A 12981-nucleotide genomic window follows, 5' to 3' on the forward strand; every position below is an offset into this window, starting at 1 on the left:
TTTTTAACATCAAGCAAGTCCCATACCAGTCGTGTGCCCAGTCGATTCTCTGCTCTCTGTGTTGTCGACCTAAAACATTCACTTTTCTCAATGTTGATGTAGCCTAATAAAATCATTCAGATATTGCGTGCCGTTGCGATATGCATATTGCGATATGTACATTTGCGATATTTCGATCATGTCGATGTATTGCAACAGCCCTAGAAGTGTTTGATGCATGAATATCATTATATAAAATATAAAAATTAAGTGTTATTTTTTGAAAGGACAATGCACAAACACTTTAAAAACTAAACATTTCAGAAAAAGACTTTTGTTGGGTTTGAACTGCTTAAATCATCATTATTAAATTGCATTTTAACTGCTTAAATATAAAGTATAAGCTGTCGTTTATTGTAAAGAAAGATGGGTAACACTTTAAGTATAATGTATTCATAATGTGCATAATATATGTTAATTGATAGCTATAACCAAAGATAAAATACAGTTTAATATTCTCATATTCCTTGTTGCATCTGAAATTGGTTGTTTGTTGTGTTTTTTAGCACTATGTTTTTTTTATATGTTTTATACATATTACAATTATTCATAAGGGCCGTACAATGCATTATAAGGCACAAGTATTGCATTAAAATACTTTTGTAATGCATCATACATCAAGACTTTAAGTAGTGTTGCCTTTAAAAATGAAACATTTCTGAAAACAGCTGTTTAGTTTTAATAATTAACTTGCGTTTCACTGCTAAAGTTAGTGAACTACTGTGTTTAAAACATAAACAGAATCATTATGTGTGTGGATATGTGTGTGTGTGTGTATATGTTGTTGTGTGTGTATGTATGTGTGTGTGTGTGTGTGTGTGTGTGTGTGTGTGTGTGTGTGTGTGTGTGTGTGTGTGTGTGTGTGTGAGCTTTTAAAAATACCATAATATCATCTCATAAGATATAAAATACAAAAAATCGAGTGTCATTTATTGTGAAGAACGATGCATGAGCACTTTTAAAAACCAAAGATTGCAGAAAAAGAAAGTGAAAGTGTTAAAACACTAGAAAACGCTTTAGTTTGAGTTTGTCTGTGGTTAGTCGTGGCTGGTGTTGGTAGTTAATGTGATTCTCTGTGGGAACGTGAGGAGAACCGACTTTATAAAAACACCTGATTCAAACACTGTGTGTGTGTGTGTGTGTGTGTGTGTGTGTGTGTGTGTGTGTGTGTGTGTGTGTGTGTGTGTGTGTGTGTGTGTGTGTGTGTGTGTGTGTGTGTGTGTGTGTGTGTGTGTGTTGCTGAAGAGAAAAGATCCTGCAGCCTGTCAGACACTTGATCTGATGAATCACATTTAAAGTGAACAGAGTTTTGACCTTTGATTGTTCTGGGTATTTGTTTGTGTGGCTTTAAAACACGACAAGTAGTTGTGTGTGGGCATGTTTTTGTGACATATGAGGACCCAAATGTGTATAATGCCATGGGTATGACACAGGTATTACAGGAGAGGGTGAAATATGAGGACATTACCCATGGCCCCACTTTACAAAAGGCTTATAAATCACACAGGAGGAGTTTTTATGAGAAAGTAAAAATGCAGAATGTTTCCTGTGATGGGTAGGTTTAGGGGCAGTGTGTGTGTGTGTGTGTGTGTGTGTGTGTGTGTGTGTGTGTGTGTGTGTGTGTGTGTGTGTGTGTGTGTGTGTGTGTGTGTGTGTGTGTGTGTGTGTGTGTGTGTGTGTGTGTGTGTGTGTGTGTGTGTGTGTGTGTGTGTGTGTTCTTCTGAAGACAAATGCACAAGCAGAAGCATGAAGCACAGCTCTCTCTCGTGAGTTATATCCGTTATCTATTAATATAATTATATAAACTGAGATCTGAAACGTTGCTTTCTGGGGAATGAGAGATTGCTGAGATCTCTTCTCATTCACTGTCCTGAGAAGAAGACATGACATTAGTGGTCTGTTGTGTGTGTATATAAATTATTTGTTGAACATAAAAAATATATATAATTGTATATTTTATAAATATGCCGCCGCATACGCCTCAAACTGAGCTGCTCTGTGTATTCTGACAGCTTTCTATCAGAACCAGCATTAACTTCTGGAGCAGTTTGAGCTCCAGTAGCTCGTCTGTTTGATCGGACCCCACGGGCCAGCCTTCGCTCCCCACGTGCATCAATGAGCCTTGGCCGCCCATGACCCTGTGGCCGGTTCTCCACTGGTCCTTCCTTGGAGCACTTTTGATAGATACTGACCACTGCAGACCGGGAACAGCCCACAAGAGCTGCAGTTTTGGAGATGCTCTGACCCAGTCGTCTAGCCGTCACAATCTGGCCAAACTCACTCAAATCCTTCCGCTTGCCCATTTCTCCTGCTTCACACACATCAACTCTGAGGACTAAATGTTCACTTGCTGCCTAATATATCCCACCCACTAACAGGAGCCGTGATCAAGAGATCATCAGTGTGTATATATATATATCATGCACATAATAGGTTTTATGTTCAACAAATAATTCATATACATGTATGTGTATACAGCTCTGAACAAAATTAAGAGACCACTGAAATCAATATTAAGTGGTCTCTTAATTTTTTCCAGAGCTGTATATTGAAAATAAAAAATATTATATTTGTATATCATGCACATGTTGAGCTGTGAGAGAGAAATAACATCTCTGTACTGACACACACACACACACACACACACACACACACACACACACACACACACACACACACACACTTAACCTACCCATCACAGGAAACATTCTGCATTTTTACTTTCTCATAAAAACTCCTCCTGTGTGATTTATAAGCCTTTTGTAAAGTGGGGCCATGGGTAATGTCCTCATATTTCACCCTCTCCTGTAATACCTGTGTCATACCCATGGCATTATACACATCTGTGTCCTCATATGTTACAAAAACATGCCCACACCTACACACACACACACACACACACACACACACACACACACTGAGAGAAGGTGATGCACCTGCGCTCAGATGAGGAAGCCGCTGTTATCAGACCTTATCAGAGCCTGGGTGTGAAATGACTGGCCTTTAATCAAGCTTAGATGATGCAAACGCTGCGGACGGTGTGTGTGTGTGTGTGTGTATGTGTGTGTGTGTGTGTGTGTGTGTGTGTTGGCACATTTGACCCTGGCTCAGGGACAGAGGCGCGGATGACGTTTCTATAGTGTGAGCTGTGGGAGGCGTTGAGTGTGTGATGTGGTGTGTATGTCTGACTCAGTCATAGTGTGAAAATAGCCGAGTCAGAGAATTGTTGAACGTGTTGTTGAGCTTCTTCAAGACACTGCATACTTTCTAAAGGATACTAATCACGGACGTGACCTCACCGAAGGTAAAAACACATGTGGTTTGGCTTTTTATGTCCTAATAATCGCTCTTCATGATCTGTGCGACCATCTTGCGCTGCTTCCCTCTCGTGTTCTGCTCCTTCATGCTTCATCATTCTAGCCCCGTTTTAGGCGAGTAGATGAGTGTTCAATGGCGGTGATTTCGTGTTTTGGCAAGAAAGGAACGTTTTGAAACGCCTCACGAGTTTGACAGCCCTGTCTGATGCCTCGCCTCAGGGAAACCACACACGCTTGAAAGGGAAAAGTAAAGGTTTGGTTTTGCATTCTGAGATAAACTAAACTCGCTCTGATAACAATATCTACATCAGGCTTATTTTCAGGCTCAATGTGCAGGATTATAATATTGATCGTCTTGTTAAATTATGAAAATACGAATGCAGCACTTCACGGATTCAGACTACATTTATACAGCTCATGAATGAAATAATCCCATGTTTAATGTGTATATTCAAATGTTGTGAGTGACAAGCTGTGTAGGTATTTATCTTTACTGAACATAAAATATTAATGCAGGCTTCAGACTAAATTAATCAAATGAGATGAGAGAAGAAAACACTTTTTTTTATATGCAATTTTTATTTAGAAATAATTAGAACAACATCAAAAAAAACTTTAAAAAGCAAACGGCGGAATAACTTTCATGGGCAGAGAGAAATAAAAAATAGAGAGATGTAAAAGTCAAACTAAAATTTTAAATATTATTTATTGTTATGTGCAGGTCTAATGCTGATAACAAAATGCATATTTTCCTTGATGTCTGCCATTATACACACACACACACACACACACACACACACACACACACACACACACACACACACACTCTCTCTCTCTCACACACACATACACTCACACGCACACTCTCTCTCACACACACTCTCTCTCTCTCTCTCTCTCTCTCTCACACACACACACACACACACACACACACTCTCACACACACACACTGAAGTGAGAGTGTGTTTGACTCCAGACAGATGAAGTGAGTCGTCCCGACGGGTGTGTGTCCGAATGCGAGTGTAAAGCGGGACAGCTCACACCAACCGCTCATGATCACACACTCATGTCAAAAGATAGAGCTCATAAATGCAGTGAAATATGATCATATTCAGAAAGCGATCGGAGCTTCTTCTCCTTCCAGACTAAAGCCCTGATCACACTGGACATTCATCAGGTGCATCATGGGATACTCTGAGACCAACATAGATCTACCAATCTAATGTATATATATATATGTATGTATATTTATAGTAAGACTTTAGTTTAGGGTCCAATTCTCACTATGAACTAGAGGCTTATGATCATGCATATTACTATGATATTGGCTGTTTATTAGCACTTATAAAGCTCATATTAATGCTTTATTCTGCAGGACCTTATTCTACATCCCTTAATCCATCCCGTAATACAACTACCATACTAAATATTAATAAGCAGTAATTGGGAGTTTATTAAGGCAAAAGTCTTTAATAGTTAATAGTGAGAATTGGACCCAAATCCAAAAGTGTTAGAGTGTGTATATATATACCGGTATATTTATATATATATATATATATATGATTATTAGTGCTGTCAAATCGATTAATCGCATCCAACATGAAAGTTCATGTTTACATATGTAAACTGTGTGTAATTATTATGTTTATATAAATGTATATATTTCAGAAATATTTGCATGTATATACTGTATATATTTATACAATTTATATTATATATAAATATACATGTTATATATAATTATAAAAAAATTTTTCTTAAATATACACAGACTTTCTTACTCTCACACACACACACACACACACACACACACACACACACACACACACACACACACACACACACACACACACACACACACACACACACACACACACAAAGAGAGAGAGAGACACACACTTTCCCTCATACATTCTTTCTCTCACACACACACTCACACACAGATTTATATAAATCACGATTAATCGATTTGACAGCAGTAATATATATAAATTGATCAGAGTTTGTTTACAAATTAAAAATGCTGAATAATAAAACATTTCTACGATGACAACTGGATGCCACACACATGCACCAAAGTAGCAATGTTGTGACATATGAGGACACAGATGTGTATAATGCCATGGGTATGACACAGGTATTACAGGAGAGGGTGAAATATGAGGACATTACCCATGGCCCCACTTTACAAAAGGCTTATAAATCACACAGGAGGAGTTTTTATGAGAAAGTAAAAATGCAGAATGTGTGTGTGTGTGTGTGTGTGTGTGTGTGTGTGTGTGTGTGTGTGTGTGTGTGTGTGTGTGTGTGTGTGTGTGTGTGTGTGTGTGTGTGTGTGTGTGTGTGTGTGTGTGTGTGTGTGTGTGTGTGTGTGTGTGTGTGTGTCTACTAAACTCAAATCACATTTATGTATACAGTGATTTAACAATACGTTTCAAAGCATCTCCACAGAAAATGCGTGCGTCTACATTACAGTTTTGAGTGATCTGTTACACAGAAATGTGTATACATATATATAAATCACACAGTTATCTAACAGTGTATTAATAAGCACTGTATTAATTTAAGGCAGAAACAATGAACACATTCGTTCAAGTGAAGAAAACACGTTAATGATGGGAAAAGAAATGTAGCATTGGTGCATGCGAAACTAATCGAGATCAGCATGTTTTAAAGATCATGACAAACCAATTGTGTCATTGTGTCCAAACCTTTAAGATCAAGAGATAACACACACACACACACACACACACTCACACACACACACACACACACACACTAATATGTGTGTCCATATGAAATGAAATGAAAGCTGTGACACTCATCTCTGCTGCTGTTTTGATCGCCCCTATTTTGCACAGTCATAATGGAAAGACCCTGGTCAATATATGTGCCCGTGTGTGTGTGTGTGTGTGTGTGTGTGTGTGTGCATGCTTCCGCAGTGAACCGGTGGGAACAGCACGTGTTTGACACATACTTCGAGCAGAGGTGTATTACTCATAAGAGCAGTGGGTCTTCACACACACACACACACACACACACACACACACACACACACACACACACACACACACACACACACACACACACACTGCATGCGTCAGCACTGCATTGTTTGTTCCATTACAGTCGAATTGAAACTGTAGCTTCCTGCCCAAATGATCACACACACTAATACACACACACAGTCTGAATGATGAAAGATCCACCGCAGCACAATCGGCTTTAATGCCAATGTTATCTTCACACTCCAGCTAAAAATTCAGCTTTTAATACTTTACATGAGTGCCAGCAAATATTTGATTTGCAATAATCATATGCATTTGACATGGAAAAGGTGGGAAAAATAGTCATGAATAATATTTGTAGTGCAACAATACCAGAAATCAGCAATAATTACATGAATATGTTTAATAATCAACGCATTTTTAAAGGGGCGGTGAAATGCTGTTTCTGCATACTGAGCTTTCCACTGTTAAAGACTTGGATTCCCATCCTAAACATAGACAAAGTTTCAAAAACTAATGTTGGATGTTTGATGGAGTATTTCTGTGTCAAAAATACTCCTTCCGGTGTCTCACAAGTTTCGGAGAGTTTTTTTCGAGTATGGGTCGGCTTGACGTTAATAGAGCGGAAGGTCCTTGTATGGGCCGTACGGGCTCTTCTCCCGGTAGGGTGCGCGCTCGCGTGACTAGAGCGAGAGAGGAAATGCACGCCCATGAACACTCTCAGCTGCAGATCCAGTCGTCCGTGAACACTTCTGTCGTTATAGTCCGCGCCGCGCTCCACTTTATTCCTATGGGTGACGTCGAGCGACTTCAGCGCTTCAGCACAGCATTCTGGGAAGGCAGCGCTGCATCTGAACCGATTTGAACGCAGAAATGACGGGAAGCTTCACAACATCGCTTCAGTCGCGTCGCAGAAGTGGATCTCCACGGTCACTGCTGTCAGGACTTCACCAAATCATACCAAAGAAGTGTGTTTCTGACGGAGCGGTCCCAGCGATAAAGGTTCGGTCCTGCTTTGGAAGCAGCCGGTGAGTTAAACTGCTTCAGATGTCTGTGCTGTCGGCTATCGTCGCGTGAGTAAACATCAGTAAACGACACGATCGCGTGCTTCGTCATTCAAATGCGCTAACGGACTTCATTGCTGTTCTCTGTATAACGTTACACTAGTCGGACGTGCAAAACCGTTCTGCTTGCTACTGCTAAGGTTTAGTCGCATACAATAGTCCATAAACCGAATCATGTCCTCATAAACTGCGAGTAAACACACACAAATGTTGACAGGCCACTAAATACAGTCCATACCACAGAGACGGACGTCCTGCTGCTGCTGTTTCTCCTGTTCAGTTTATTTCAGCCTCCGGATCTGATTCTGGATCATATCTGTATTAGCTGAGATCGATAGCCATGGGTTTCTCCACGCTTGAGGACGTCACCGCTCGTCATTATTTAGCTCCGCCCACACGATACGCCTCGTCATTCTTTAGCTCCGCCCACATGATACGCCTCGTCATTCTTTAGCTCCGCCCACTCGATACGCCTCCAGGCGCTCGTTTTTTCCGGAAAGACTCGGTACAGCCCGTATTTCTTTTATAAATATAATAAAGCTAAAGACTTTTCGGAGATATGAAGGATGCAATACTACTCTATAGGTACTCAAGATTGACATGAGATTGACTGAAACTGAGTGTTTCACCCCCCCCCCCCCCTTTAGGGGTCCCTTATATCAGGTGGCCTTAACTACTGTGTTCATATTATATTGCAAAACACTTTTGCTGATATTGAGGCGGATACAGGTAAAGTTAGGGACAGGTGTGTTTGTGTGTGTGTGTGTGTGTGTGAGAGAGTGAGTGAGTGAGTTTAAGGGTAGAGTTAGGGACAGGTGTGTGTGTGTGTGTGAGTTTAAGGGTAGAGTTAGGGACAGGTGTGTGTGTGTGTGTGTGTGTGTGTGTGTGTGTGTGTGTGTGTGTGTGAGTGAGTTTAAGGGTAGAGTTAGGGACAGGTGTGTGTGTGTGTGTTTGAGTTTTAGGGTAGAGTTAGGGACAGGTGTGTGTGTGTGTGTGTGTGTGTGTGTGTGTGTGTGTGTGTGTGAGTTTAAGGGTAGAGTTAGGGACAGGTGTGTGTATGTGTGTGTGTGAGTTTAAGGGTAGAGTTAGGGACAGGTGTGTGTGTGTGTGTGTGTGTGTGTGTGTGTGTGTGTGTGTGTGTGTGTGTGTGTGTGTGTGTGTGTGTGTGTGTGTGTGTGTGTGTGTGTGTGTGTGAGTTTAAAGGGATACTTCACCGCTTTTTCATATTAAACTATGTTATTCCCTTAACTAAAACGAGTTGACACACACCTCTCTCGTCTCAGTGTGTGCTTTTAATCTCTCTGACACGCGGTGACGATCTGATAGCATTTAGCTTAGCCCACTAAGCCCAGTTCATTCACTATGGAACCAAACAGAGATCAAGTTAGAAGTACCAAACACCTCCACGTTTCCCCCTATTTAAATACAGTTACACTAATAGTCGAACGATCAAGTATGGTGACAAAATAAATCATGGCGCGTTTCTAATCGGATTAAAAAGGAGAACTATAATGTGTGGCGGAATAGCACTTCTGAGAGTACTTCAGCTCGGCGCAGTAAAAAGTCCCGGCCGAAACATCTTCCCTCACACCTCCCTATTGACAGAAATGAGAGAGTGAGGGGGAGATGTGAGGGAAGATGTTTCGGCCGGGACTTTTTACTGCGCCGAGCTGAAGTACTCTCAGAAGTGCTATTCCGCCATACATTATAGTTCTCCTTTTTAATCCAATTAGAAACGCGCCATTATTTATTTTGTCACCATACTTGATCGTTCGACTATTCGTGTAACTGTATTTAAATAGGGGAAACGTGGAGGTGTTTGGTGGCTTCTAACTTGATCTCTGTTTGGTACCATAGTGAATGAACTGGGCTTAGTGGGCTAAGCTAAATGCTATCAGATCGTCACCGCATGTCAGAGAGATTAAGAGCACACACTGAGACGAGAGAGGTGTGTGTCAACTCGTTTAAGTTAAGGGAATAACAGTTTAATATGAAAAAGCGGTGAAGTATCCCTTTAAGGTTAGGTGTAAGGGAAGTGTCAAAAGTGTAATTATAAATGTAAATACAGAAGTTAATTACATGCAGGTATTTAAGTACAATGTAAAACATGTATGTACACAATAAGTATCAAATGATTAGTTACAATTTTAGTACAAAATTATTGTTTAAAAATAAGTAACCTGGTTGCCTTAAAATTTTGAGTTCATTGAAATTAAAAATTTGAGTTAATACAATGAACATTTTTTGAGATTCGACCTTTATTAAAATATTATTAAAAGATTGTGTAAGCATATTGGGTAATTGTGTGTTTTATTTGTGATGATGCAGCCAAATTGTGCTATTTTCATGATTTATCACATTTTTTATGTGGTTCAGATACAATAATATTTTGAGTTTCTATTTATTAAACCAATTTCCTTCATTGTATCAACTCAAATTTTTACTTTCAATAAACTCAAAATTTTAAGTCAACCAGGTTACTTACTTTTTTAAGTTAAACCAACAATATTTTTTACAGTGTAGTATTTAAGGCCACCTAATATAAAGTGCACTGTAAAAAAAATTTGTTTTGTTTTGTTGGTTTAACTTAAAAAAGTAAGTTACCTGGTTGCCTTAAAATTTTGAGTTTATTGAAAGTAAAAATGTGAGTCAATCACAAATAAAACACACAATATGCTTACAAATCGTTTAATAACATTTGAATAAAGTTTGTCGAATCTCAAAAAATGTTCATTGTATTAACTCAAAATTTTAAGGCAACCAGTTAACTTTTTTCTAATTATTTTTTTACAGTGTGTCCCTTAATTGTTGCATTTACTGCTGAAAATATATCAATGCTAATAAAAAGATCATTCAGTGTAGTTAAATAACGAGTGACAGCAAAAACGAGTTGATGAGTAAAGTGTAATATTTACTAGTTAAAGGGCATCAAAGCATGACAGATAACGCTCTCGGTTCCGCCTCGCCCACTGATGTGCTCAGTCATACGGCTCTTGATCAACACATGAACACATTAAATAGGTTACGCATCTGAACTTCTGAGTCAAAGGCCGCGATCTCGTGTGTAAATGAAAACCGAACAGCTTTCAGGGCTTCGTTTCTCATGCACGCTTCACCCCGACTCCCATTTGGGAAAATTATAATGAGTCTATTTATACGTGTCTAAACGCCAGCTGATGTGAATCACAGCCTGTTCTCCGTTTAATCTACTTCATGTTGCACATTTGTGACTTTTTACGAGATTTAAGCGATTAGCCCGAATAAAAATTCAAACATCTGGGGACGTGTGTGTGTGTGTGTTTGTGCGTGTGTGTTTGTGTATGTGTGTGCGTTTGTGTGCGTGTGTTTGTGTGTGTGTGTGGGCATGTTTTTGTGACATATGAGGACCCAAATGTGTATAATGCCATGGGTATGACACAGGTATTACAGGAGAGGGTGAAATATGAGGACATTACCCATGGCCCCACTTTACAAAAGGCTTATAAATCACACAGGAGGAGTTTTTATGATGGGTAGGTTTAGAGTCTCTCTCTCTCTCTCTCTCTCTCTCTCTCTCTCTCTCTCTCTCTCTCTCTCTCTCTCTCTCTCTCTCTCTCTCTCTCTCTCTGTGTGTGTGTGTGTCTGTGAGGATTCCTTCTTTTATCTTATGCTTCACTTTAGTCTTTACATTGGCATTGCTGACATTTTCTCTGGTTTCTGAGAACTTCACACTTGTCGTGTTTTTTCATCTGTTCCGTTTAATGCATTTTTTTTCACAAGATCTTAATCTTAACTCTTGACAACTAGGGTTAAAACTGTTAGTCTGCGAATATTATATTCCTGAGACTCTTAACATGCTGTGGTGGGATCTCATAGCATGAAGGTTAAGTATTAATATTTTATCATTATTTCCAAATGAATGAATGAATAATTAAATAAATACTGTGGCAACAATTTAAATGCATTAATGCAATGCAAGTTGATATTGTAATATATGAATATTATTTAGTTAACAATGAAAAATAAACCTCTACAGCATTTATTCATCTAAGTTGTGCATTTCTATAATTACTGATAGATTATTAAAATCAAAAATTGTATCTGATAGCATTACAGGGTTCCCATTCGTCCTGGGAAATTGATGACAGATTAGAGAACATTTAAACTGTCCTGGAAAGTGTGATGTCCAGGAATGAGTTTTGACACGAGAGAGAGGTTGATATTCCCTTTATATCGACTCTGGTAAAGAGAACAGATTGTCATAATGTCTGATTAAGAGCTCATATTAATAACTGATGTTATTGTTAAGTCATGGCAACAAATTATGGAAGCTTTTTTCTCTCAATTGTAAGTTTATATGTTGCAATTCTTCTTTTCTTTGAATTGTGAGATCTAAACTTGGTATTGTGAGTTATAAAGTCCAATTCTGAGGAAAAAAGACGAGTTTATATCTCACAATTCTGACTTTATAACTCGCAATTGCGAGAAAAAAGTCAGAATAGCGCGATAAAACTTCACAATTACCTTTTTAATTTTTTATTCTGTGGTGTAAAGAAGTCATAATGTCTGATTAAGCGCTCATATTAAAAACTGATTTTATAGTTAAGTCATGGCAATAAACTATTGAAGCTTTTTTTCTCACAATTGCCAGTTTATATATTTATATATATGTTACAATTTTTTCTTATTTTCTCTGAATTGTGAGATATAAAGACAAAAAAAAAAAAAAGATCTCACAATTAAGAAAAAAGTCAGATTTTTATTTTCATTCTATGGTGTAAAGAAGTCATTATGTCTGATTAAGAGTTCATATTAAAAACTGATTTTATACTCGAGTCATGGCAATAAACCGTATGCCTTTTAAAGACTTAGAGAGCGATATATTACTGTAGGCCGTGATCCTATCAATCAATCTTTATTTATAGAGCACATTTAAACACAACCAAGGTTAACCAAAATATATAGATCAATATATATAGATGTTTCATTTGGCCGATCGCGAAGGCACTAATGAGGAATCTATATATATATACATATATATATATATCTATGATCGCTCCAGTTTGACCTCACCAGACAGAAGTAATGACGGATGGGAACACTAGATGAGATTCGTCGGGATATGAGGTAAAAAAATAACAAATACTGTTGTGTTTCTCACAGAAACCGATCGGTTCGTGTCTTAAGACATCAGTGTGTTGTCAAGAGCAGCAGGGTGTGTGTGTTGTCTAAGCATGTTTTTTTTTACTCTCATAGACTTGTTACCCATTCACATCATTATATGACTGACACACTGCAACGGTTGAGTTAAAAATCTTCATTTGTGTTCTACTGAAGAAACAAACACACCTACATGTTGGATGCCCTGGGGGTCAGCAGATAAACATCACATTTTAATTTTTGGGTGAACTAACCCTTTAATATGTTGTGTGCTCAGGTGACGTGGAGCGCTGTCTGGGCTCTGAAGGCGAGGATGAGGCCGGCGTTTGGGCGATGGAGGTTTTGGACAGCCGAGATGCTCAGGATAAAGTCAGCCTGACGGCCAGCGAAGGAACGGATCCTGGAAGTCCCGTC

General features: G+C 38.8%; 1 protein-coding gene across 3 annotated transcripts in view; it reads left to right on the forward strand.

Moving 5' to 3' along the window:
- Window positions 1–12981, forward strand: part of LOC137093404 (zinc finger E-box-binding homeobox protein zag-1-like) — a 70766-nt gene that overhangs the window by 37171 nt on the left and 20614 nt on the right. The window contains exons 1-2 of one of the 3 annotated variants that reach the window (XM_067458216.1): window positions 3222–3343; window positions 12845–12981. The exon at window positions 12845–12981 is cut by the window's right edge and continues 67 nt beyond it. In XM_067458216.1, the coding sequence (XP_067314317.1) occupies window positions 12901–12981 (81 nt within the window). In that variant the 5' untranslated portion in view covers window positions 3222–3343; window positions 12845–12900. Of the gene's footprint in view, window positions 1–3221; window positions 3344–3468; window positions 3604–12844 lie in introns of those variants that run through there. The other 2 variants (XM_067458217.1, XM_067458215.1) reach the window with 2 other exon arrangements.

The sequence above is a fragment of the Pseudorasbora parva genome, chromosome 12 (genome assembly GCF_024679245.1).
Source record: "Pseudorasbora parva isolate DD20220531a chromosome 12, ASM2467924v1, whole genome shotgun sequence".
In the NCBI taxonomy this organism is placed as follows: Eukaryota; Metazoa; Chordata; class Actinopteri; order Cypriniformes; family Gobionidae; genus Pseudorasbora; species Pseudorasbora parva.